At 29.4% G+C, this 27,357-nt stretch overlaps 4 protein-coding genes across 20 annotated transcripts in view; 1 reads left to right on the top strand and 3 right to left on the bottom strand.

Annotated features, from left to right (window-relative positions):
- Positions 1–491: 491 nt before the first annotated feature.
- On the top strand, positions 492–4,227 carry LOC149884921 (52 kDa repressor of the inhibitor of the protein kinase-like). The gene is made up of 2 exons (XM_090095658.1): positions 492–748; positions 991–4,227. Exons 1-2 carry the CDS (start codon positions 543–545, stop codon positions 4,001–4,003), a joined length of 3,219 nt encoding a protein of 1,072 aa, XP_089951784.1. The 5' UTR covers positions 492–542; the 3' UTR covers positions 4,004–4,227.
- A 5,794-nt stretch (positions 4,228–10,021) lies between these two features.
- LOC145194295 (uncharacterized) lies at positions 10,022–16,534 on the bottom strand. 5 transcript variants are annotated; one of them, XR_016454921.1, is made up of 8 exons: positions 16,271–16,534; positions 15,557–15,614; positions 15,074–15,278; positions 14,695–14,861; positions 14,418–14,610; positions 13,525–14,146; positions 11,505–11,634; positions 10,022–11,125 (listed from the first exon to the last, which is right to left on the bottom strand). XR_016454921.1 is itself a non-coding variant. In XM_090095673.1 (7 exons), the coding sequence occupies exons 2-7, from the start codon at positions 15,858–15,860 to the stop codon at positions 13,729–13,731; spliced, it is 1,116 nt and encodes a 371-aa protein (XP_089951799.1). In that variant the 5' UTR covers positions 15,861–15,923; positions 16,271–16,409; the 3' UTR covers positions 13,316–13,728. The 5 variants fall into 5 exon arrangements, 4 of the variants coding, with proteins under 4 accessions (XP_089951799.1, XP_089951800.1, XP_089951801.1 ...); XM_090095673.1 differs by lacking the exons at positions 10,022–11,125; positions 11,505–11,634 and adding an exon at positions 15,786–15,923 and having other exon boundaries at positions 13,316–14,146; positions 16,271–16,409; XM_090095674.1 differs by lacking the exons at positions 10,022–11,125; positions 11,505–11,634; positions 16,271–16,534 and adding exons at positions 15,786–15,923; positions 16,105–16,226 and having other exon boundaries at positions 13,316–14,146.
- Positions 16,535–18,788: 2,254 nt separating this feature from the next.
- LOC145186274 (serine/threonine-protein kinase Nek5-like) overlaps positions 18,789–27,357 on the bottom strand; it is a 22,448-nt gene continuing 13,879 nt past the window's right edge. For 4 of the 13 annotated variants that reach the window (XM_090095664.1, XM_090095668.1, XM_090095665.1 and 1 more), the window contains 13 exons: positions 24,416–24,466; positions 24,274–24,309; positions 23,945–24,056; positions 23,670–23,797; positions 23,324–23,425; positions 23,115–23,194; positions 22,953–23,045; positions 22,636–22,706; positions 22,293–22,447; positions 22,044–22,101; positions 21,517–21,577; positions 19,165–19,257; positions 18,792–19,058 (listed from right to left, as the gene is read on the bottom strand). In XM_090095664.1, the coding sequence (XP_089951790.1) occupies positions 18,941–19,058; positions 19,165–19,257; positions 21,517–21,577; positions 22,044–22,101; positions 22,293–22,447; positions 22,636–22,706; positions 22,953–23,045; positions 23,115–23,194; positions 23,324–23,425; positions 23,670–23,797; positions 23,945–24,056; positions 24,274–24,309; positions 24,416–24,466 (1,158 nt within the window). In that variant the 3' untranslated portion in view covers positions 18,792–18,940. Of the gene's footprint in view, positions 19,059–19,160; positions 19,258–21,516; positions 21,578–22,043; positions 22,102–22,292; positions 22,448–22,635; positions 22,707–22,952; positions 23,046–23,114; positions 23,195–23,323; positions 23,426–23,669; positions 23,798–23,944; positions 24,057–24,273; positions 24,310–24,415; positions 24,467–27,357 lie in introns of all 13 variants that reach the window. The other 9 variants (XM_090095666.1, XM_090095661.1, XM_090095670.1 and 6 more) reach the window with 6 other exon arrangements.
- LOC149884920 (uncharacterized) overlaps positions 24,899–27,357 on the bottom strand; it is a 4,396-nt gene continuing 1,937 nt past the window's right edge. The window contains exon 2 of the mRNA XM_090095659.1: positions 24,899–27,277. Within this exon, the coding sequence (XP_089951785.1) occupies positions 25,686–27,277 (1,592 nt within the window). The 3' untranslated portion in view covers positions 24,899–25,685. The remainder of the gene's footprint in view (positions 27,278–27,357) is intronic.

Raw genomic sequence — 27,357 nt, 5'->3', positions numbered from 1 at the left:
TTGGTATTTTATTATAGTGCTTGTCAAATCGAGAACGGTCTAAAGTTTATTAAAAAAAAACGATTTATATATTTAAACGGAGGTTATTTTAATTTTTGAGTTAAACAAATGAATAAGAAACTTGAATGGACATACCTTTTTTTATTAAGTTACAAAGTACTTCATTTTTTAAATATTTTCTTTTATTAATTAAAAAAAAATAAAAGTTATTATTTCTTAGAAAACAAATTTTGGACTTCCCCTTCCTATCACACCCTGAGTAAAGTTTTGATCAAATTCTATTGATATTTATTATTAGGAGGAGAATACTATAATTAACAACAAGCATATATTAAAATATATCAATCGACATCCCCAATTATTTTATACAAAGCTGTGTATCTTTTTAATTAATTGCATTTTGATCAATATAAAAAGATAGAAAGGGTTTTAAACATTATAAATTAAATTCGGACTTCCCTTGATACATACACCTTGTTTGGTATGTGTTTATAAAACATTTCTTAAACTTAAAATTTAAACAGTTTAATTATTTGCTTAAAATGTTGACTAATTCTCAAGTTCAAATAGCTCTCCAAACAAAATGCCAATCGGAGTTAGTCCATTGGAAAGAAAGATTGGAAAAAAATATTTCTTGTTTTAAAGACAAACATCCAAATATGAATGTTGTAGAAAACATTAGAGGTTTAGACACCTTTTTACCAAAGACTTTTTCAGAAAAACATTGTGGCAATTTCATTTGTTTAAGGTAGAAATATTGATTTCGTTTCAGTGATTTTTTTTTTATTGTAAAGCTTTCTTTTATTATTTTTAAGCTTTCTTATTATTATTGTTAAGCTTTTTTTATTGAACATTTATAAATTTATCTTTATATTAAATCCAATGTAAAAATAACAATAATGAACTAGTTTTCTTACAAAAATATTTTTTATTGAAAACATTGCAATTGAAAAATGTAATTGTATAACTATGTTTTTATGTGCATATCAGGTCTCAATCAACTGGAAACTGTCTGTACAGTTCTATCTCATTAGTCATCACTGGGAATAATTCTGTAGTAAATGATTTAAGATTATTGACATCAATCGAGCTTTTCTTAAATGCAGACTTCTACTCAAACCATCCATCTTTTCAATCTGTTTTTTGTAACAATAGAAATGTTTTTCCTTGTTTAAAAAACATTCTGTCGTTGTCAGTATCAAAAAATTCTTTAGATACAAGAAAGGAAGGCAGAGAGTTAGTACAAGAAGAAGCTGTTCATAATTGCAACGATAAAAACTGGTCCTCTTTCCTTTGTGTTCTTGGATTATCAAGCATATGTGGAAAAAAAATAGAATGTCTTTACCCAGATAATGGCCTTACTAAGTACAAACTATTATTTGGCCAAATTATTTATCCCCGTATGACCTCTTTTGAAAATTACGAGTCTTTATATCTTCTTTTTTGTTGTGAAAGTTTTTCAAATGATTTTTCTGTCCCTTTTCAACACAATCATTATGTTCCATTAGTACTAAAAAACAATTTGAAACGTAAAGCTTCCAATGAAAGTAACAGGATGTTACAGGCTAAAATTACTTTTCATAACAAATCCAAAGATCATGATGACCTTATGGAATCTAATTTAAAAAATAAATCTTTGCATCTTTGCAACCAAATACCAATACCTAGTTTTAGTAAAGTAACTCAATCTATACCATTTTCTATCCCTTCCTATAATTATGATATTGGTTATTTGGTTTCTAATTATGCTAGTTATTCCAGTGTTGCTAAAACTTTAAGTAATTCTGAAGTTCAACATTTAGTTCAATCTGTGTTTGTACCTTGTAAAACATTTACTTTTCCTAAAAATTCAAATGGACGTAGCTTTCAACTTGCATGGATAAATAAATTTCCATGGCTTACTTATTCAAAGATATTTGATGGTGCTTTCTGTTTGCCATGTGTACTTTTTGGTCACAGCTTTCCTTCAGAATGTACTATAGTAGAAAGGCTATTCAGTAAACCATTCAACTACTGGAATGATGCTTCTGCTCACTTTAAGAAACATGTATTTGGAAAAAATAATAATAATCTAACCTGCAGAAACAAAGGATTGCATGTTAAAACTGCTGAAGTTTTGTTTTCTTTATCATCATTTTGGTCTTTTAAAGCAGAGCCAATTGATATAACCTCTCAAAAAATAATTCAATCACAGATTTCTGAAAATCGTAGATTGTTGTTACCAATTATTGAAACAATTATTCTATGTGGCCGCCTTGGTCTTCCTTTAAGAGGTCATCGAGATAATTCAAAATTTCATCCTGGTAGAAGCAAATCTCCTAGTCCTACTGCAGGAAATTTCATCGAACTACTTCATTTTCGTGTCAAAGCTGGCGATAAAATTCTTGAAGATCATTTAAAATATCATCAAAAAAATGCATCTTACATATCAAATACATCTCAAAATGAGCTGATAAAATGTTGCGGAGAAGTAGTTACCGACAAAATAATAGAAGAAATCAAAAAGTCTCAATATTTTTCTATTATTGCTGATGAAGCTTCAGACAGTTCAAATAAAGAGCAACTTTCTTTGGTTATTAGATTTGTTGATTCTAATTTAGACATAAAGGAAGAATTTGTTAAATTTATACATTGTTCAAATGGTGTTACTGGCGAAGGTTTATTTAGTGTTTTACTAAAAAGTTTGTCTGTTCTTTACTTGGATATTATAAATTGTAGAGGACAATCTTATGATGGTGCTGGAGCAATGGCTGGACATACTAAAGGGTTGTCTGCTCGTATTTTAAATTTGAATGAAAAAGCTATTTTTACTCATTGTTACAGCCACAGACTTAATTTAGCTATTTGTGCATCATGCAATGTGCAGTCTATCAGGAACCTTTTAGCTCATGTAAAAGAGGTATCATACTTTTTTAATCTTTCTCCAACCAGGCAACAAAAATTAGAAGAGCATATTGATAAAATTACTCCATTAGCTTCCAAAAAAAAGTTAAAAGATGTTTGTAGAACACGTTGGATTGATAAAGTTCATGGCATGGATACTTTTCAAGAGCTTTTTATACCTGTGGTCTCCTGTCTTGAAGAAATGTCCTTAAATATCAATAAAACATTTAATCATACAACATCTACTTCTGCTTCCTCTTTACTGAAGTTAATAACAGGTTTTGATTTTATTGTTGCACTTTGTATAATAAGAAATGTTTTTGATGTAACTCTTCCAGTTACACGATTGTTGCAGGCAAAAAGTAATGATATTTATAATGGTTTGAATCTTATCCAGGCATTAAAAGATGCTGTGTCTTCTCTTAGAAATATAGTTGATGAACACCATCAAATATGCTATGAACAAGCATTAAAAATTGCATCCAAGATAAATGTTATAGAAGAAAAGCCTAGAACTTCATTTATTTCAAAAAACAGAGCTGATACTCCTTTTGAATCTGTCTCTCATTATTTTAAATTGGTTATCACTATTCCTTTGTTAGACCATCTGAGTACTGAGTTAAACACAAGGTTTAATGATACAACTTTAAAGTGTTATAAAGCACTTGTCTTAGTTCCTTCAAAAATGATTGCAGAAGTTCAGTGTTCTAGTGATACTAATTGGAAAGATCATGTCATATCTTTCAGTGACTTTTATATAACAGACTTACCAAATCCACTCGCTTTATTAGGTGAGCTTAAACTGTGGGAAGTATATTGGGTAAATTTTAAAAATGAGCTTCCGTCTAATATTACCGAAACATTAAAAGCAATAAATTTTCCTGGCTTTGAAAACATTAAGATTTGTCTTAAGTTACTTGCTACCTTACCCTTAACTTCATGTGAATGTGAGCGAACGTTTTCTTCACTTCGACGTCTAAAAGATTATAAAAGAAGCACAATGGTAGAGGACCGCCTAAATGGTTTAGCTTTAATGAATATTCACACAGAGATACCTATAGATGTTGAAAAAGTCATAAATAAGTTTGCTATAAATAATCGTAGGTTGTGTTTTAAATAAAATTTTAATAAAAATATAATAAAATAAAATAATTAAAAAAATATATAACAAAAATATAATATATAAAAAATATAAAAGTATTATCTTAAAAAGAAAAAAATCTTTGTTTAACGGCTATTTTCATAGCCACACATCTTTGTAAAAACATTATTTGGCATTGAACAGTACAGTAAGTATAGCCCGCAGTTTATTTACTATTTGGTTTTCAACTTTTTTTTTTGGAGGGGGGCCGAAGTTATAGTTTCGAAAAAAAAAGTTCATATTACGTCAAATGTGTTAAAAAAGCCTAATTTCGCAAACAGTAGATAAGGAACAGTGTCGCAAATATCCCAAACCAAGAGTAGTATACGAATCAACTAAGTTGACTCATTTCCTCCTTGCGTGCTCTCCCTAAATAAGTCGATGCGTGTATTACTTCATGCGTGCTCTCCCTAAGTCTAAAAAAGTGCGATATCAGAGATTTTTAAGAATTATTTTTGCTTCATATAAGAATAGGTCGTGTGTAATTGTTAAGCGTTGGTGCTGACTATGGTTATCATCATTTTCTTCTAAAAATAGATAGCGTGCGAAGCGATGATGCTTGATAATGGTTAGTATCATGTGCGATAAAATATCGGGCGATTGCTAAGCCGTCTTACTTCATATGCGTTTGTCAATGAGGAAGTGGGGGGTGGGGGGGGGATGCTAAAATTTAACATTTTTGGGGAGGGGTTAAAATTGCGACTTACCCAAAAAAATTCCTGTACACGCCCCTGTTGCAGTCTGCTACAAACTGGTATATAAAAGAAGTGTTCAAAGCGGGTAGTTAAGTTTTAATTATCTTAATTTGGTGTCAACATTATTACTGCCTTATTCTAATTACTGCGCATTCTCTATAGTTTAAGTATAAAGAGATCCTTGTATTATTTGGTAAGTTACATTTAACTCTTTCGCAAATTATAATTGAGCATATAATATTTTATTAGTATCTGCCTTTTTCATTTTCTATAATCGTTATTTGCTTCTTTTGAAATAAAATATATTAACAATAACAGTTCAATTGAAAACTTAATAACAATTTCTTTAATTTGTTACGTAAATAATTTTGACGCTAAGGCCTTCCCTATTTCAGTTCTTGAGTAGAAGACAACATGTCGTTCAAGAAGAGCTCTTCTAACACGGAGAAGAACAAGGAAACCTGGACAAAGAACTTAGTCCAGTTTCAAGCCCAAACTAGAAGAGGCAACGTGGCAATTTATGAAGCACCCTTGAACGAACGAAGTTGCATGCCCCTGAAAAACCACGTCATTAGACGCTTCAAATTTCTTGAATCCACTGCCAAAGAACGGGGAGAGAGGATCGGTTTAATTGCTGTAGAGCTTAAAGACCTATGGAGCAAAACGTTGAACTTCCCGCATGTATCTGATCATACACTTTGATGGCAAACAAATTGAGGGCTTTAAATATCAGGCCGTGGTCCTCAAGAATGAATATAAAGAAATTAAGTTGACTGCGCTAGAATTTAAAGATGGGAAAGCTCAAACAATTGCAGAAGGACTCCAGGATTTGTTAGAGGAGTTCAAACTGTGGGGATCAGTTGTGATGATTGTTGCCGACACAACAAACGTGAATACCGGCAAGAAGACAGGCGTTGTTGTTCGGCTGCAGCAAATGTTCGAAGAGAAAGCTCACCCCAAACCCAATTTCATCAGTTGCCAGCACCATGTGCTAGACCGCGTTGTCATGGACAATCGTTGTCATGGACGATGAGCTCTATGGGTTAACTAAATCACCAAACATCGAGTATTTCTTTGTGCAGGATTTGATGAGCAATTACGATAAATTGAAAGCAGCTTTCAGCAACGGTAAAGCTAAGACTAAAGAAACAGGCGGCTGGAGAGATGACATGAAGTTTCTCTACCACCTCACTCGTGTCTTCCGTCACTTAACTGAGAGGAATGAGATCCCCTTAGTGAATTTCAAACAGATCCCAAACATCAGCAATGCACGCTGGAACTCTCGTGCCATTCTAGCCCTTCTTGCGTTTGTTCTGATGCCAGAAACCGGATCAGGTTGCGTAAAATTTGTTCATTCATTTCTTACTCATGGGCTGACCTTTGGTTCAGCAATCAATTGTTCCACGTTGCAGATTTTGATTAACTATCTGAAGCTCAGAATAACTACCCAAAAGCTCTCAATTGCTTGAAAACCCAATGGAAAGCAGATGACTCTCCAATCAAAATTGTCTGAAGCAACCAGTGCTGCGAGCGCGCCATCAAAGTTATGCAAGAATTGCACAACTCCTGCCGCAATAAGGAAAACCTCCTACTGAGATTCATCCTCTCTAATGACATTATCGTGAATATTTGACTTCCTTGTGCATTTGATGATCCTATATGATGTTGTATGCATGTGACTCTACAGCTTGCGTTCAATTTTGTATCTGCTTACAGTGACTTCAAAAATTTGGCCAAAAAGCTAATAAATAAAGTTCTTAAAATCATTTTGTGCGTGAGGTTTTTTTATCAAATCGCCTGGAATGTAATATTTTATTTAATCTTAAATGAAAGCTCATCAAACTATGATACAGGGAAACGAGTTTGTATAAAAGTCATCACCCTAATGCACACATTATACGAACAAAAATATCCAGATTATCCTGTTAGTTTACTAACAATTCTACACAGTAGAATTGTTAGTAAATTCTACACAGTAGAATTGTTAGTAAACTAAATATCTTTTTTTTTCAGAATAAAAAAAAAAAGAAAAAAAGAAAAAAGTACACACTACGACCATATTCTATAGCCGCACCCTTTTTTTGCATAGTTCGTCAAATATTTGTGTTTTTTGCCGTTACACATTTTAAAACGTTAAATAGAACACAAAACTGGGGAAAACATTAACAAAGCAACTTTATTAAGAATTTGTTAATGCATTTATGTGAAATTACTTGGCTGATATACCTTCTGAAATACCTTCTTCCTGGTCAGGCAAAACATATTGACACATGTCGTACTCACTGGGTACAAAAGCTTTGTGGACTTGATATGTTTTTTGATAATTATTCAGCAGTTTTTTCTGCATTTGAAGAAATGGAAGACAATAGTTTAAACAATTTAATAAAGATAAATCTTTAAAAGCATCTTCTTTTATGAAGTTTTTGACAAATTTTTCTTTTACTGTTTCTTTGGTTTTAACTAAATAGCTTCTGGATTACTTTTATGGAATTTCCATCAGCCTTTTAACTAAATATTTTGATATTTCCCAGCAAGTGGATGAAATTCAAAATTTGACTAAACATTCAAAAGAAATACAGAGAAATGCTGATGCTTACTATGACAAATGGTATAAAATTGCTTTTGCATTAGCAAAAACGTTTGATGTTGATGAAAAAAAACCTTGAACATGTGGTGTTCAGAAACATAGAGATAATCAAATACGTGATACTATATCTGGTTATTTTAAAGTTTCTATTACATTTCCTCTTGTGAATCATCTTCTCAATGAATTAGAAAACAGGTTTGATGTTGTGCTATTCCTGCTTATTTAGTAAATCAATATCTTGACCATGGAAAGAAAAGTTCTTAATTTTTTTGAATTTTTATAAATCAGATCTTCCTCATTTCTCATCAATTCATGCCGAATTCGAGTTATGGGAGGAATTTTGGAAAGAAAAGACAGAAATACAATCTACTATTTCGGATACATTAAAGTTCTTGGATATCAGAGGCTTTCCAAACATTTTAGAGGCTTTTCATATACTTACAATACCAATCACAACTTGTGAGTGTGAAAGGTCAATATCTACTTTTAGGAGAATGAAAACTTACACCAGGAATACTATGTCAGAAATAGATTGAATGGACTTGCATTAATGTCTATTCATCAGGAAATAGTTCCAGATATTAGCAGAGTTATTGAAATATTTGCATCCAAAGGAGACAGAAAATTGGGGTTTATATTCAAATGATGAGTAAATTTAGAATTGATGAGTAAATAGTATTTTTAAAAGTTTAAGTATTGTTTTAAAAGTGTCTTATAAACTTCTATTCAATGTTTTAAACATGTAAACTGTGAAAATCTTTTTTCTTTAGCATATTAATTCTATTCATTCTTGATGTTGAAAGCGTTTTCAGGTTATATTAGTTTTAACTTTTTTAGTAATTACTTAGCTTGTTGTATTATATTTTGTCTTATATATTTATATATTAAAAATTTAAAAAAAGAAAAAAGAAATTACAAAAAGATATTAAAAAATTTGGGCATAACTGCCTATCAAGAAAAAGAAAAAATCCAAAAACAGAGGCGTGACCTTAGGCAACATTACTAATACTTTACTTAAACTGCCTATCAAGAAAAGGAAAGAACCCAGAAATAGAGGGCTAACCTTAGGCAACACGACAGTTTACAGATGGAGTGCAAAGTCCTATGGCTTACCTTCTTGTTGGTGCACTTCGTTAAATAAATTAGACAAGTATTACATGTCTAATTTATGAACTAATAGCCAAGGCAACATTTTGAATAACTTTATTATTAATAGGATAACTAAAAACAATACAAAACAACACTTTACAAAGCTTAACTCGATTGTTTAGCATAGCACTCCATTAGCAAAATTGTATCGAATAAACACATATAGTGAACAGACTTCAATAACAGGTAAAAAGTTATGTTTAAAAAAAAAGTGAATTTTATCTGGTTTTGCAAAGCCACTTCTCATATATAAAATTATTTTACCTCTAATAATTAAAATATTTTATCTCTAATGATTTTTATACATGCATGCGTTCTTGGATTGCACAATTAATTAGGAACTTGGTATAATGATATTATTATTTGTAAGTCTACAACTATAATATAAATAGTCTTTAAGGCCTGCCGACAAGGGTTCCTTATATTCCATGAAAAAGTCTTTAAAGAAAAATTTGAAAGGCTTTATCAACGAAGTTTTTAGCAACATTCGTGAAAATTATTGTACTTCTATGTGCGCTCTCAACCTGCGATGGTTAATTAGAGAAGAAAAAAAAATTTAGTCTCTATGATTTTAAGGAAAAAAGTTATACAAGTGACGCCCATTGCCTTACCTTTTACCTCACAAGACCTTTCCACAGGAACACCAAAAGTAAAGTAGATTATCCCAAATATGGCCACACAGTTACAATTTCCTGGATCCCTGTAGTTTACTAACAAATCTACTGTATAGAAATGTTAGTAAACTAAATTTTTTTTTAGAGTAAAAAAAAAAAAAGAAAAAGAAAAAAGTACACACCACGACACAGTTATCACGGAAACCAATAGTGCCAACCTAGCTGACCCGAGAACGCCACCTATATGGGGTGATAGCTGACACATTCAGGTATCCTGTGATGCAAATTTTGAAATCAATTAATTACATCCGCGGAAGAAAATTCAGTTTTAATGCAAAAATTTTGTGTTTTTTGCCCCTTTTGAGAACTGCGGAAAATCTGCTATAAAATCAGAACCACTCAAGAAAAATCAATGAAAATTTCTCCACTTATAGACCATTGCCTTAACTATGTTCATGTAAAATTTCAGCCAGTTTCATGCTCTAGTTTAAGATTTATAGTCATTTAAAGTTCAAATTTTACCATTTTTTGGTACTCTCGCCACTTATCTTTTCATTTTAGAACACTTAAAATGTGACAATACTAATGGTTTTGTAATATTTGAACTCCTCAGGGTAAGGGCAACAACTTTTGTAAAAATGGTTTTTTTGATTGTCATTATCATTTTCGAACTATGAGGCAAAACGTTTTTCCTGCAAACCAAAGTCTATATATATAGGCCTTATAAGAGGCTCTGATATAAAAAGACCAATTTTAAATTTCAAGACAAGAAATGTAGTCAGAAACTTTAAAAACAAGCATTCTGTAAATAATTAGTTGAAGTTAGTGTAGATTTAATGATATTTTACTCCCCACCACCTTTTTCTCTTATTTTCATTTCAAAATAATGGAGAAGCTTTTTCTATTTAATGCTTGATGACATAACCTAACTGCAGACAAAATAAATAAGCTACAGAATCTTCATGAGTTCTTTATTTACAAATAAAAACTGTTCAGAGACAAAAATAATGTCTGAAAAACCTTTTGAAACAATTTTCTCTCAAACTGTTTTCAGAGATGTTATCACATAACATAAATATGAATTTTGATTTCTTCCTCAAAGTTCATTTTTTTCAAAAATATTTTAGATAATTTCTGTCACATAACTACTATATTGTAGTTTCTAGCATGACATATATGAAGGACTCTAATGGCAACAGGTTTCATAAAAGGAAAGCAATTTACCTCTGAAAATTTCGTATAAATAGTGTTTGTTCACAACAGTGAAAAAAAATTTAACTCTGAAAACTTCTCATAAATAGTTTTTGTGAACAACTCTTTAAAGATGCTTACTATACAGATCAATCAAGCAGTTCAACAATTTTTCCTTGTACTCCGGATGATTTTTGTCTCTCTTATATCTGGACCAATGCTGGTGAAAATCTTGATGCGCTGTTTCAACTGATTGCTCACTATAGGGTCCCAAGGGGGATCCTTTGCGACTTATGAAATCCGTAATGTGGTGGAAGACCGAGTGAACTTTGGGAGTCACACTTGCACCAGGTATCATGAGATAGCTCCTCTTGAAGGCTTCAATTTTTTCATCAAAGTCCGGCTGAAGGATGAAACCAAAGCAAGCTTCCACAACCAGGTTGAAACATTTGAATGCTTCAATAATACTGAAGGCTTGATGAACTGAATTTGTCTCAACCAGTTGGTGCAGAACGTCCACATTTTTCAGAAGCTTTCTGCATTCATCGCCCTCAAACTGACCCCCATGATAAGGACTTGGTTGAATGTGGAGTGCAGCAGGCCACTTATCGGCGTCAGACCATGCAGTTTTGTGCATCTTGAACAAATAGTTCACAATGCCTAAGAGGAGATGCTACTCCCTTGGCGGGATGATTTCTAGAATGAGAGAGGTGTCAGGTCCACTGATTATCGGTTTTCTGATGACATTGCCGAATGATTTTGCATTGGCAACAACCCCACCTGATCGCTCAAAAGACTGCAGGTTTAATTTGATTGAACCGAGTGGCATTGGTTTTTGGGTTGGCATTGTCACAATTTCCTTTAACTGTAAAAAAGAAAAGACAAGAGAGTGCACACTAGAGAACTTTTTAATTTTGCCTTTTACTTACAGATTATCAAAAGGTTTAAATTAGATACAAGGCACCATACAAATCATAAAAAGAAATGAAAAACACAATCAAATGCAGCCTTTCATGTCACAGGCAATTTGTATGCATACTTTCTAATTTGTAATCTATTGAAAAAATCTACATTTAAAATTACCTTGATGAACCATGTCTATCTCTTTTTATATTTCAAAAGTAAGCTTTCTCAAATCCAACAAACCAACATTTATTAAATAGAAAAAAGCTTTAGCTAAAGAAAACTAAGTAATGGTCTCTTTTAGGTTATTGGAACTTTTTAAAAATACTCATAAAATGTACCTGACAGATAAAAGTTAAAGTATTGATGAACCCTGATGTTCTGTTGGTGAATCCTAATGAATCTCCATTGATAAATTTTGAAGATCCGCAATTGATGAATTCTAATGACTTACTGATGATGAGTTCTGATCTACATAAAGCAAATAGTTTCTTATTTTATAAGAAGAAAAAGGTTTTTGAACATCATGTACACAAAAAAAAAATAAGTAAGGGATTTTGGCTACACATCATAGGCCATCAAAAAATTCATTTTTACCTTTTGCCTATGATTGTTTGAATGCTTCAAACAAAATCCTTTAAAAATGGTCTTTGAGACTTTAGTAGGGAGAAATGTTTAATGCAATACTGCTTAATTCTAATTACTCCCTGATTTGAATTAAAGGAGTCTCTTTTCTACAAAGGGAAAATTTTGTTTTTGGTAGCCTTTCAAATATAAGTATATTAAATAGGAAAAAAAATACTTACTGTGAATTAAAAAATGTTATGAATGCTTTTCTTCTTTTCAAAAGAAAATTCTTCTTTGGAGCACTTATTACACATAAAAAAACATTTGCACTATGCAAGAAAAGGTTTTAAAATGATATTTCAAAACAAATACATGCTAATCCCTAACTATTTAAGGTGGTAGCAATAATCCGTTTTTGTACTATATTTTAAAAACACGTTCAAAGCAAAAATATACACAAAAATTTAATTTTTTAGATAATTGTTTAAGTTATACTCCTCTTTAAAAGTTTCTGACTACATTTCTTGTCTTGAAATTTAAAATTGGTCTTTTTATATCAGAGCCTCTTATAAGGCCTATATATATAGACTTTGGTTTGCAGGAAAAACGTTTTGCCTCATAGTTCGAAAATGATAATGACAATCAAAAAAACCATTTTTACAAAAGTTGTTGCCCTTACCCTGAGGAGTTCAAATATTACAAAACCATTAGTATTGTCACATTTTAAGTGTTCTAAAATGAAAAGATAAGTGGCGAGAGTACCAAAAAATGGTAAAATTTGAACTTTAAATGACTATAAATCTTAAACTAGAGCATGAAACTGGCTGAAATTTTACATGAACATAGTTAAGGCAATGGTCTATAAGTGGAGAAATTTTCATTGATTTTTCTTGAGTGGTTCTGATCTTATAGCAGATTTTCCGCAGTTCTCAAAAGGGGCAAAAAACACAAAATTTTTGCATTAAAACTGAATTTTCTTCCGCGGATGTAATTAATTGATTTCAAAATTTGCATCACAGGATACCTGAATGTGTCAGCTATCACCCCATATAGGTGGCGTTCTCGGGTCAGCTAGGTTGGCACTATTGGTTTCCGTGATAACTGTCTAAGCACTATTTGGTTTGTTGTTTTTTAACAAAATACAAGGGCGATTTGATATTCTACACATATAATAGTAGCATGCTAATATTTCTTAATTTTATTAAGGGGAGGTGATATTCTAACATTCTAAGCACTATCTAGTATGTTGTTTTTTAACAAAATACATGGGCGATGTGATATTCTAAAAGTATAATAGTATGTTTCTTAATTTTATTAAGGGGAGGTGATATTCTAACATTCTAAGCACTATCTAGTATGTTGTTTTTTAACAAAATACATGGGTGATGTGATATTCTAAGCATTTAATACTGATAGTATATAATATATTTTTAAATTTCATTAAGTTGATGTGCTGTTCATAGATTCTAGGCTGCAAGTACAACTATGATAATTAGAAAGAAAATACATTGAAAATGTTTGTTTTGTTGTTTTTGATTATATTAAAAAAAAGAGCTCAGTAATTTATCTATGTTCTACATAACTATTTTCTTTTTTTTCTTTTATGATGTTTGCATTGCTTATCTTAATCGCAAGGCCTAAAGTATTTTTGATTTTCCTAAAATTATTAATTAATCTTCCTTTTTTTCCCTTGATTTTAGGTTCTTAATCTTCCTAGTTGTAGAATCACAATAAAAACCGTCAGTCTGTCAGGTTGTCTATATAAAAAAAACATTAATGGTGTCATTGTTATACCAAGCACACAATAACTTGCTGCTACATCCCTGAGGGATCGTCTGGTGCATTTTCCAAGACCAGCTGGATATATTCTCTCCGTTATATATTTTTCAATATTGTTAAAGTAAAGTTTGTTCTTTTCTGGTTTTTCCATTTTGAAGTCCTGAGAAAATATTAAAAAAAATTATAGGGTAAATTGATGCTATTGAAGTGAAGTACCATTTACAACCTAATCTTTTTTGCAATTGATGATTTATGAGCTAGGTCTCCTTTACTTGATGGATATATGACTGGCTCTTTTATGTTAAAAGTATTTTTTAAACATGACTTAATTATGTCAATAGAATTATTTCGGTAAAATAATGCCTGAAGAATTCTATTTCTAGGTGATCCTGGAAAATACCGACAAGAAGTTGAAAACTTTTGCTCAAATCTCAATATTTTTGTAAGTTTATCCCACATCCATTTATGATGGTTGGGAAGATCAGATAAAAGACTAAATTGATTTTCTAATGTCGGCAATTCTACTATTTTAGTCCATAATTTTCCATAGCTTGAGTTTCCTTGAGGATTACTTCGATGAAGCATAAGACTTTTTTCCCACTCTTCAGCTTTTTCTGAAGGTTGGCAAACAAAAAACCTAATAGAAAATATTTAGCAGTTCAAAAAAAGAAATAAAAAATTAAGTATATAAATATCAAACATATCTTAATGTACTTCTAAAGGTTTTTATTCTTTTTTAGATCTTAGGCTAGAAAGAACTTCTGAACAAAATATAAAATCTAAACAATATATAAAATCTGAACAATGTATAAAAATGATGTAAAATATAACAAACAGTTGTACACCTAAGCATAAGGATGCTAAGACAAAGCAAAAAATGTACTAAAAAACTAAATTTAATAACATACTTTTTATTTCCTTGATTATTAACTTCCCACAATTGGTCTTTAAAAAGACAAATAGTAATTAACTGATAACAAATGCATAATATATTTTTATCCAACGCAGTTATTAGTTTTTTTAAACTTTCATTTAAACCACCCTTGCAATCGTATATTATACGATTAAAACTTCTATTTTTGTGAATACGACTTTTATCATCTAAAAAATTATACAAAAAAATTATTTCTAAATACTAAAATAATTAGACGTACCATGATTTAGATAATAGCTTAAACAATCTACTTTTAGTTCTGTATCCAAAGGTTTCATTTTTGAGTAAAATCTCCATTTCAACATCCTTTATAGTGAAAGCACAGTATGGAAGAATTTCTTCAATTTCAAGATTTTGTTTCAGTTTAGCATGAGCAACATTTTCAAAGTATGCAGTGAAACTGCCAAACTCAAAATACCTAAAAGTAAAAAATTATTTGATGCATATTTATTGATACAAATGCATATAAACAAGTAATAAACTTGATTATAACAAAAAAAAGTTATACTTAAAGTAATTTATACATATTTATGCAAAAAACATATTACCAAACTAGGAATATAAAACAAAAGAAAATGAAACCATATTTTTAGGGAATAATACAAGTGTAAAATACAAAATTTTAACTACCTAGCCAGATATGTTTCTTTTCCTAACACATCAACTTTAATTAAAAGGCAGTGGAGAATACCATCAACATTCCCATGACTACCAAGAGATAGCAAAGATTCCTCGACCTGTAGCACTGGCGGAATCAATATAATAGTTTTCGCCATAGCATTTTCAACTGCAATGCTACTACCACACCTGTTAAGATTCTCCATAGCTATCATTACTAAATGCAGTATATATATATATATATATATATATATATATATATATATATATATATATATATATATATATATTTAGGAGCTATTCTCTTATTCTCTCTCCCTCTTTATATATATATGTGTGGTGTGTGTGTGTGTGTGTGTGTGTGTGTGTGTGTGTGTGTGTGTGTGTGTGTACACACACACAGAGGGTGTTCTTATATAATGATATATTATATATTACTACATTTATATATATATATACATTTATGTTCATTTATATGAAATTTATTAATTTTACCTTTATCATCTTCACTAGTTTGCACATTAAAATCAACATCTTCTTCTGATAGTGGAATCTGATTATGATAACAATGCAAAATAATAATTAAAAAAAAAAACAACCTTATATAATATATATATATATATATATATATATATATATATATATATATATATATATATATATATATATATATATATATATATATATATATATATATATATATACTAATCATTTTTAAAAGTACCGCTTTTTCAACTTTTTTTGAGCTTATAGGAAAACTATCTTCAATAGCAGAATAGTTAAGTAGATTAAAATCCATTTTTAATAGTGTAAAACGTTAGTTATGTTGTTAGTTGTTATAATTGCAGATCCTTTTGTCAAACTAAAAAGTAAAAAGAAAAGATTAGTTAAAAACTATTAACTGAGATTTTAATAAATATTTGATAAGTTTATTTAATATTTTTTAATGATTTTGAAAAATAATTTTGTATTAGGTTTTAATGTAAATAATATTAATAGCGTATGGTACGGAAAAGATTTCAATTCAATTTAGAGGTAACCACCTTAATCTCGCCTTACAGACCATTAATATGCTTCTTTTATTTCTAATAATCCACTCAAATAAAACAGAAACTTCAATTTTATCAGAGAATAATCTGGTTTTGTATTGATAGGTTTGGCTAATATAATAACTTTATACGCAAAATAAACAATACGTCATAACATTACCATAAGCGGAGTGAGCAGGTCTCGGAACATGAACTGTATGATTACTTCAAAACGCATCCTCGTTTTCATTATTTCTACTGGTGCGGTGATATTCTAAGGTGCAGTGATATTCTATTACAGTACCATACCGCCCTTACCATCAAGTAATACGCAAAATGCCAATCAATGAAAAAAAAAACAAAACAATGAATACCAAGTTGGAATTCAACAAACAATGAATATCAAGTAATAAAAGATGATAAACTAAAAAAAGGCGTCCAGAAGTTTAAGTTAAAAATATCTGTATGATTTATATATATATTTTTTTATAAATAAAATTCACAAAAATTATGGTTTTTAATTATCTACTCCTATATTTAGTTTCATAAGCACCGTAGACTTTTTTTATAAGAAACATTTTTGCTGATCCTGAAAAGTTTTAATTAACGGACTTGTGTTCTTTTCGAAATGACGCACATTCAAGCGAAATGGTCAAAAAGCGGCTAAAATCAACATTTTGTAAGTAATAAACGTTTTTTTTTAATTTTTGTTCCAATTCTCTGACAAGGATAGTTGACATGAGAGAACCAAAAAATATATTTTTCTTTTCGTTTGATTTTTTTTTTATTAAGTTGTAAAAAAAAATTAATGAAAATGGTTTATTAACGGGTGGTTACTAAAAATCCGGACTAACTTTCATGGGCAATTACTCCCATAGTTTTTATGGTAGAGATTAAATAAAACTATCATTAAAAGAGCTTTTAGTTATTTATTTTAATTAAGTTTGTCTTCAACCAGTCTGTTTCTTCGGATTCGGCCAACTCTAACACGAGTTGACCCAAAAAGTGAAAATGCAAGGTTAAGGTCAATTTTTTTCAGGCAAAGCTTTATTCTGGTTTGTAGTTGCTTCACGTCTTTTGCTTGCCAGTTACTCTTATACACTTTGCCTTTCAAAATAACCCAAAAGTCTTCTATTGGACGACACTCCGGTAAGGCTGGCGGATTGTCAACTTTTTTGATAAAATTGATGTTATGAGTCTCATAGCAGTTGGTCACGGTTTTGGCATAATGCGATGGCGCCAGGTCCGGCCAAAATATGTAATTACCATCGGCATAATGAGCGTTGATGAACGGCACTAACCTTCTCTTTATACAATTAATTTCATAGATGGCTTTATTGACTGCAAGGCCGCTGGGGACAAAAAATGGCTTTGATATACCTTTGTCAGAAGCGGCCAGCCAGACAAGCACCTTGGGTTCGAACTTGCGCTTTTTGCGATATTTAACACTTGGTGGAGTCTTGTCTCTGTTGCTAGAGTAGTAGGTGCTGTTTCCATTAATTGTTGAGTGTGACAGCGTAAAGTAAGACTCGTCGTCAAGGATGACCGATTTTCCTTGAAATTTACGATAAAGACGATCAATGCCGGTTTTTATTCGCTCATTCTGGTTCTCTTGTCGATGAGGTATACCCTGTTTTTTTATAACTTTTGATGTCAGTGTACTTGGCAAGAGTTTTAATGATATGTGAATAACTGCATCCATATTTTCAACCAGCTTGCCTCATCGAACTCGGTCACTGTGATCAAATATGGCTTTCAGGCGCTTGATACCCTTTGGGGTCATGATTTTGGCCACACGACCACTTCCTTGCACTCTTTTGTACCCAGAATCATTCTCAACAAGTTTGATTATATCATAGATAGTGCTTCTTGGAATTATTTCAGCATTGAAGTGAGCTACTGTGAACTTTTTACCTTGCAATTTATTATTCAAATAGAACTCGTAAATCTGTTTTCTTACCTCTTCTTGCTTGGCCATCATTATTTTCTTATTATCTAAAAACAAGTAAATTAACTTATAGAGAATTAAATAAGCTTTAAAATGGATATAGGCATGAAAAAAAAAAAGGGTTAGCTTGTGGCATTTAAAATTCAGTTAAAGTTAGTTTTTTAGTAACCACCCGTTGAAAAAATTCCAATTATGGCCACTTTTTGAGCTTTTCGCTTCATAGTGTGACGGGTACAATTGTTTTTTATTGTCAATTCGCGGTTTTTTGTAAAGGAAAGATTATCATGGAGATACGAGAGGAAAACAGTTTTTCCAATAAATAAGATTACTCTTAATGACAATTTTCATGAGATCTTATGGGTCCCAGTAATTTTTACAGATCTAAAGGATATTCCCTACTTTAAATACCAATTAGTTGATGTATTAATAGTTTTGATTAAACGTTCATCACTTCTACACCTTGGTGAATATGACATTACTATTTCAAAAAGTCTTATGTGAAAACGAATTGTACGCGGTAGCAATAAAAATGTAAAAAACTAGTCGCAACAATAGCTACAAAGGATCGGTAAAATAACTGGCAAATATATATATATATATATATATATATATATATATATATATATATATATATATATATATATATATATATATATATATATATATATATATATATATATATATATATATATATATATTATTATAGTAATAAATTATTTAAGTAACATCTATAAATACAGAGAGAAAAATGTACTCAGAGTTTGTTTTATCATGACCATTTTCAAATACAAATCGCAACTTTAGCTCTTTACAATCATGTCATTTAAGATAATACTTTATTTCAGCTCTTTGCCATCATAAATCGTCTGTTGGTAATAGAGCAAAACTTTATCAAATCATGCATTAACTCAAAGACAGAAAGTTATCCAAACTAACACCCTGTGGTAGGCGAATATCAAGGTCGTCGACTAGGTAGCATATCTCTAGCAGATCTTCATTCACCAACTTTTTTAAAGCATTTCTAATTTAGAAAATATAGAAGCAGATCTTACAAAATGAATGGTTGAATAAATATTCTTCTAGACTTAATAAGTATATTAAAAAAAAAAAAATTGTTAGCAACCTACGTCAATTCTTCTCTAGCGCTACTTTTATATTGTTGGCATAAAATCACAACTTTTTTAAATAAGAATGAGCCAAGTACATCTTCACAATGGCGACTAAATAAACAGAATCAAAGAGCTATAAAAAGCATATCTTCACAATGGCGACTAAATAAACAAAATAAAATTTTTTAAAACAATAATGAGCCCAGCACATTAGGGTGTGTTGATTTTTAATTTTTTTTTTAAATTGGGGTGTTAGTAAAAGTTGCAGAATTTCATGGAGAATCCAAATCTGATTTTAAGACTTGAATTAAAAAAAATTTGCTCAGGTGATTTGTCTTTTTATATTTCAATAAAACTTTGACCTGGTTTCTAAAGAAAACCCGGTTCTTATTTAAATATTAATGAGCTTTTTTTAAAATTTATTATATATATTTGGGATATAAATGTTGATTAAAAATAATTTTGATATGAACATATTTTCCTTCAGAATTTGTATAAAATTAAAAAGGAAGATTTTTATTTTAAAATTAGATGCTTACTTTGAATTTTTATACACATGTTAATTTAAAAAAATTCTTTTCAGTGATTTTTCAAATACTGTTTGGCTCAATATTGCGTAATAATTTTATTGGTATTGATGTTAGAAAAACAATTTTTTTTTTTTAAAGTAAAAAAGTTTTAAGTATTGAAATGTTATAAATTTACTACAAAAATATTTCTATCAAACTTTCAAGATCTTGTTTACTATTATTTTTAGACATTAACTTTCTCTTTGCCTCCTGAATTCGTACAAATCCATCTCTCTTTTCATGAGTATGCACTCTACTTGAAGCTTCTGTAACTTGCTTCACACAATGTTCAACAGATTGCCCATGACATGGCCAATTTGGCACCTGCATAGCTTTTGATAAGAACTGACTGACTTCAGAAGTTGTTAGAGAGGTAGTTAGGACTGGTTCATAAACTGGTAACTCCCATGATATCAGGTCTACCAATTTTTCAGCATTAAAGTTCAGAATAGGAGTCTTTCTTGGTCTGGGAGATGATTCACCTTTTTGTAGATCCTCATTTCCAGTACCTCTATTATCTTTTATCTAATAGCTACACTTCTATCCTTTTCAGTACAAGAACATAACAATGTTTGAATTATACACTCACTGAAACAAAACCAACCTGATCTTACTATTTTAAAAACATTTTCTTTTTTGAATTTGAGTTGTTGCCACTGGTAATCTGATTTGAAACCTGCTAACAGTTCCAATTTTAATCTTTGAAAATATATAAACTTCAATAGATGGTATTTTGTACTCTTTGATAAAAACCTCAATAGATGGTATTTTGTACTCTTTGATAAATTTGCATTTTAAATGAACTTCTTTATCACAATCATCAGAACAAATCAAAGCATCACATTTTACAATCATGAAGCCTCATTCCACAATGTCACTATTTTATCACAAACCGTTTTGTCAGTAATTAATTTATGTGATGTAAACTCCAAACTTGCACTTGACCACTGATGTAATAAAGCTGGTTTTATATCTTTGGCCATCTCTTTTACAGGATAATTTCTTTTTTTTATGTCATCACAGTCCTCTCTCAATAAAATTCCATATCTTATAACATCTCTATTAGTTGGTAATTCTGAAACTAAAAACTGTTTTCCTGTAACAAATGCAAAACTAATTTGTGTACTAGTGTTTAATCTAGCTTTGGGTGGCATCATGCCTCTAAGTTATAAAATACTTAAATTTATATTTGTAAGGAATGAAAAAAGATTTTTAGAATATATTACTAGAACGAAAGCAAGTGCAAGAGTTCTTAAATTAATACTTAACAATATACATTTAATAGTTATGTAGTTAAGTAATTTACTGAACACCATTAAGATGAAAAAAAATATTTTTTTAATATTTCTGTAAACTCTTTTTTAGAAATAAAAAATTATTTTGCATAAGTATTAAGCAAAAAAAATTTAAAATTTGACTCATATTAAGTTAAATAACTTTTCTATAACCCAAATATAACTTTTGCCACATTGTTGATAAACCCATTTTGTTTTACCAGACAATATTGTCCGGTAACCTTTTCATTCTGTTTCAAAGAAAACAAAAACGGTTTATACTTCTAAAAAGGCAAATCACCTAAGCAAATATTTTTCTGATTTAAAAAATGAAATCAGATTTGGATTCTCCATAAAGTTTCACAATTTTTACTTATACCCCAAATTTTACTTAATCTTTTTTTTAAAAAAGTCTGAAATCAACACACCCTACCAGCACATCTTCACAATGGCAACTAAACAAACAGAATAAAAGAGCTATTAAAAGAAAACTACTTTTTAAAGAAAAAATGACAAACAACACATACCTAAGAAAGACACTTCTTTTTACATTACTGTGAGATTCTTCAAAGAAATCCTCTTCGGCAGCTTAAATGACAGCAAATTATTAGATTTTGATTATTAATATATAGCCCAGAATAATTATATTTATAATAAAAAAATGGAAAAAAAAATAAAAATAAAAAAATAACAACAAAGGTTTTCATATCATTAACATATAATATATTTTGAATAATATTGAAAAGCGGAAAACCTGAACAGCCAAAACATTTTATTTGATTCAGCTTCATTTTTTCAATAATATAAATAAAAATTTTTGGGCCTTTCTTAGTAGAGTAATTTTTTATAAAAACATGCAACAAATTTTGCCTTAATTAATTTAAGTACTTTATTAGTGGGGTATTACAGGGTTCTGTTTTGAATGTAACTTAATACAGAGGTTAACTTGAAAAGTTTTAAAGTGTATAGAATTCATAAAAAAGATTTTAAAGATCCTTCAGAAGTAAAAAGTTTTTTATACAAGAACACTTTGCTTTATTTGAAAAAATCTTACTATCTCTGTTTTTCCTCTTGACCTCTTCTCTTGCATTAACCAAAACATTGTTAAATTCCTTAAAATCAAATTGCTGAATTCCTTAAAATCAAATTTTTCTTAACACAGTTATTTTGGAGGTATTGCACTTGAGTTAAGTGCAATACCTCCAAAATAACTGTGTTAAGAAAAAAAACATTACTTCAAAAAGAAAACGATTTTTTAATCATAATTAACCACCACAAAAAAAAAGCATATATATATAAAAACCTCTTCTCCATCATCTGCTTCAAAATCATCTTCATACTCATAACTATCCTCTTCAAAGTCATCTGAATAATCACTTTCACTTTCATCAATGAAGTCATCAGCGTAAACACCTGTCTCCTTGGAAGTTAATACTCGTGGTGAAATAACAGTATTATCTGAAAATCAATTAAAAAAAAAAATTAAACAACCAGACACTTTTTTAGACTCATTTCAATGTTAAAAATACTTTATCTGTAGATTGAATCTGCCTGTAAAACAAGTGTCTACTTGCTTATCATTTTATTTATTTCACATTTTAGATTTTACTCTCAAAATAAAACTTGATAAAATCTGGAAGTTTAACCTTGGAATTTAAATGAAACTTTAAATTTTTCTTTAGAGCGTGGAGATTTTTTCTGATCACGAGCTGCATTCCTAATATGAAAAGTAAACCAGAATTTACTTTCTTTTTAATCATTTAAAAAATTAGAGAAAAATAAAATTTCATAGTAAACAAACCATAGCCAAATAATGAAAATTATACAAAACCAAAAACATTAGAAAACAATATTCTTACTAGAAATATATTTTTATTATAACTAAAAGCTATTATGAAAGACAACTGTTAATGGTAAAAAATTTTGGAAATTTGAAAGAAAAAAAAAAAGCAAAAAATAAAACCTGTTTGTTATCATCTCTTGCATTGATTCACAGTCCTTGACAAATAAATGCAGACTCTGTTGAATAAATGGAAGATTCAACAATGCTGTAGCACTGGAAATAAAAAGTATGCATGATGCCTGAAACATGAAGTATGATTAAAAAAAGAGTAGTACCACTTACTTTGGTCTTTCATCAGCTTTTTTTGCTAACATCAATTTAATAAGTTTACAGATATCTTGGGAAAAATGTTGAGGAATTTCCTAAAAATTAATTTATCTTATTTTACTTTAGGATTCCATTTTAAATAAAAACTAAATAAATTAGTTATTACTAAAACTTTCCAAAAGTTTATATGAAATTAAAATGAAATGTTTTTCAAAAAAACGCACCACATATTTCCCCTTGACAATCTTATAATAAAGTGTGACAAGATTAGTTGCTTCAAAAGGATAGTTCAAAGCACACATTTCATATAACATACATCCTAAAGCCTGTAGAAAAAGTTATTTTATTGCCAACTTTATATACTGAAAACTGAAAATTAAACTTTAAGAAAAAAAGTTTATTGCTTAAAATTTTTTCTTTTTTTTAATATATCTTCATTGTTTGTTTTTAATTTATTATATTTTATGCATAAAACTTAAACTGTTTGCATACTTCTAATTTTTTATTTTTTACAATAAAAACACAAAACATTATCAACTGGCAAAAAAAAAATAAATTTCAAGAATTTACCCAAATATCTGCTTTTGAGCTATACGGCATATCTTGACATACTTCTGGACTCAAATAACAAGGAGTACCAACACAAGTCTGTGCTAAATCAGCAGTACTTTCCATTTCTTTAGAAATACCAAAATCACCTAAATATTAATTTTTATAAAATTAATTTGCCTATATTTTCATTTTTAGATTTTTCTAATTAATGTTCTGACATTTATTTCAGAAAGCTTTTTTTCCTAATCATATCAAGTATAGTAAGAAATTTTGAAATTTAAAACTTGTTTGACCTAGTTTGGCTAAACCTTGCTTTGTGAGAAAGACATTTTGTGCCTTAACATCTCTATGCAGTATTTTCTGTGAGTGAATATATTGAATTGCCATCAAAACTTGAATAAACCACTGTAATAAAGAGTGATTTATGTTATAATTATCTTCATTAAAATATGCAATAACAAAAAAATATAAATATATAATCAATCCATAATATATGAAATATAAATAATTTCATATACATAATGATAAATATAACAAAAAATGTTATGAAAATAATTCAAACAATTTTTTTTTTGTTTTTATATCAACACATATTGACTAATTTTGCTAAGTAGTAACAAACCTTTAAAATTAGTGTTTCCAGTAACAGTTCTTTTTTCTTTAAAAAAGACAGAGAAGTAAGAAAAAAGAAAAGAAATCTTATATAATAGATTGATTTTTAAGAATCTATATAAAAAAAAAAATCATGCAAATAAAACACTTACAAGCTTTGCTTCTACAATTTTATCATGAATAGATCCACCTTCACAATAATCCTAATAAGTAAAATAGTTCTAAACCAAAAAGTAAAAATAAAAAAACAATTATCAGAAAATGAATCAGAAACCCCATAATTCATCATTTTTTTTCAGAAATTGATATTTTTGCACAAATCAATTCTCTAGAGATAGACTTAAAGTTGCAATTTCACTTGTAGCTGCAGAAAAAAAAACATAGAAAGCTCATACTTGAGCAACTTTAAAATATTGGCACAAAGAAAAAACATTAGCACAAACAAGGTTAAGCAGCAATTAAGGTGTTTTATAATTGAAGACCGTTTTTTCAAAAGGGATATAAGTCACATTTTAAATATTTTGAAAAAACTAAAAAAAATTAATAATCTATTTAAACTTTCAACAAATAAAAATTTTTCTTTTTGTAAGCGGTAGTTTATTGTGATTTTCATAAAAATAATTTTACAATTAAAATTTTTCTTTTTTTGAAGTATACTTATAACGGGTTAAAATGTAAGAAGTTTTTCAAAAAGGGCATAAGTCCACATTTTTTTAGAGAAAAATAAGTATTTGTGACAAAATTATGTTTTAAATTGTTTGCGAATTAAGTTTATTTGGATGGACTTACAAATTTGTAACGTAAGTTCTTAAAACACACCTAATATTTTGACCACCTCATCCCTTGTTACATGATAAGTGAAGACCCTCTCTGTGATTTTTCTTTTTTGTAAAAATTTAAAATTCATACGTACGCTGTTTAAAAAATAAAAAACTGTTGTTTTATGCCAGAAATATGTTTAATGGAGATTTGAAAAGCGAAAATATTTTAAACGTTTTTCGATGGTTTTCAGCCATACCATTTCAAAGCATGCTGCAGATCAGTTTTTTTATTTTCATAAAAATACTAAATTGAGTTAATCAAACATTGGTTAAAGAGTTTTTAAGGAATTAAAGATGCCTATGATATAATTAAATTGTTTAATTAAACATTTTTGTTTTAATTCAAAATTTTACCAATAATTACCATCTGAATTAATTTACTGATACTCCCTTCAGCAGAGATGTCATTAGTACCCCTTTCAGCAGAGACGTCATTAATGTATGAACCCTTAATGTTTGGGACAAAAAATTATTTGAATGGATTTAATATTATATTCTTTTAGTACATATTTTTAGACAATCTCATTTTAAGACAACAATAGAGAACATTTTATAATACAAAAAAACAAAACAAAAGTTTAGTAAAATTATTTTATTAAGTTTAAACAAACGGTTCATTTTCATCAAACTCATCAACATCATTCTGCATTACTCCCTCAATACCATCAAGAATACAGGCATAGAAGTCCTTTGCATCATATGGTACCTCAAAGAAAGCCATTAACTTTTTTACATCTGCTTTCTTTTCCTTTTTGACTTTGTTTTCTAATGGTCTTGGTATTGCTTCAGTCATTTTTGCAAATAACTGTCCTTTTTTTAATAAAGAACTAACTAGACAAGGCTCTGCAGAATATGCACTTTGCACTTCGATTTTCTTTTGAGAGTAAATTATAATTTTCTGATCTCTCATTGGAAATGGCTTTTTTTTTTTAAGAATCTGTTTAGCCATTTTTTGGTAATCTTTAAGAAACCAATCTTCTCCTAGTTTTTGCACTGCTCCATGCTCTGAAAATATTTTGTAATATTCCAGAGGAGAAAGAATGGTTTCTTTTTTGCGTACCACTTTTTCTATACGCCTAAAAACTCGATCAGGAGGTAAAAAACTATGACCCCTGATTGGAAAAAAATGTTTAACAGCATTAAACATAACACTCGTTTCCACAAAATTTTTCAAACAACACAAAACAACAAAGTTTTTGTTCTGTGATGAACAAGCATCAGAAAATAAATGTAGATCTAATTTCACTTTAGCTCCTCTTTCTGTAATTAAATCTTTTTCCAACTTAGACAAATAGTGAACCAGGGCTGAAGAAACTTCATTAGATCCTCTACCACTCTGAGTTTCCAACCAGGTATAAATAAAAATGTTATCTTTGTTTTGTACTATTTGATCATGTCGAACAAATGTTAAATTATAGAGCCAAATTTGTCGAGCATAAAATACTTCACTAACACTTAATTTAGGAAGTGGTTGGTTTTGTTGCATGTCAAAGCACACTTTAATGACATTTTCATTTTTCTCTTTCATAAGAGAGTAGAATTTTTTTGCTCTTAATTTGTGCAGACGATATTTAGCAAACTCTTCTCCCTTTAACTTTGTATCAAATGTTTTTCTTATCAACTTCTTTTGTGCTTCACAAAAAGAACAGATATCTGTTCTTGGGTTTCCAAATCCAACATTAAACTTTGTGTAAAAAATGTTTTTAAATTTAGAAAGTGATGAAATACCCATATTTTCTTGGTTTCTATGAAGTTTCCAGTTTCTCCATAACTTTACAACATTTAATTCAGGTGAAAGGTACACTCTAACACTTTTCCCTCTCCCATAGTGTGAAACACAACCTTTATATTGACTTATAAAATTCACTATTGAATTGGTGATTTCTTTATCACCTATCGTTTGTCTAAATCCTCCGCGTTTTTCAGGTCTCAGACACCCATTTTTAGAGTAATATTTTATAAGATTATGCAATCTTTTTATTCCAACACATGTTATGGAAAGAAATGTTTTTTTACAAACTGGAACTGTTTTACAACTTCTGTCAGCAATACTGTAGTTTATTGAATGTTTTCTCAAACAAAAATATTCATTCCTTGGCCTGTGTCTTTTAACTTGAGTTAATTTAACAAACTTCAGAAGAAAATTATCCTGTTTAACTTTTAATTCTTCATTGTACAGCTTCTGGAAAAAACCTAAAAAAAATTTTGGTATGTCAAGATTGATATAATAAAGAATTATTTGTATTTTAAATTCATAGTATAGATTGAAACTC

This window comes from Hydra viridissima, unplaced genomic scaffold, assembly GCF_058129835.1.
Source record: "Hydra viridissima isolate aposymbiotic clone 2 unplaced genomic scaffold, HvirCarnegie_v1 scaffold_8, whole genome shotgun sequence".
NCBI lineage: Eukaryota > Metazoa > Cnidaria > Hydrozoa > Anthoathecata > Hydridae > Hydra > Hydra viridissima.
This window is presented reverse-complemented; position numbering and strand designations above follow the sequence as displayed.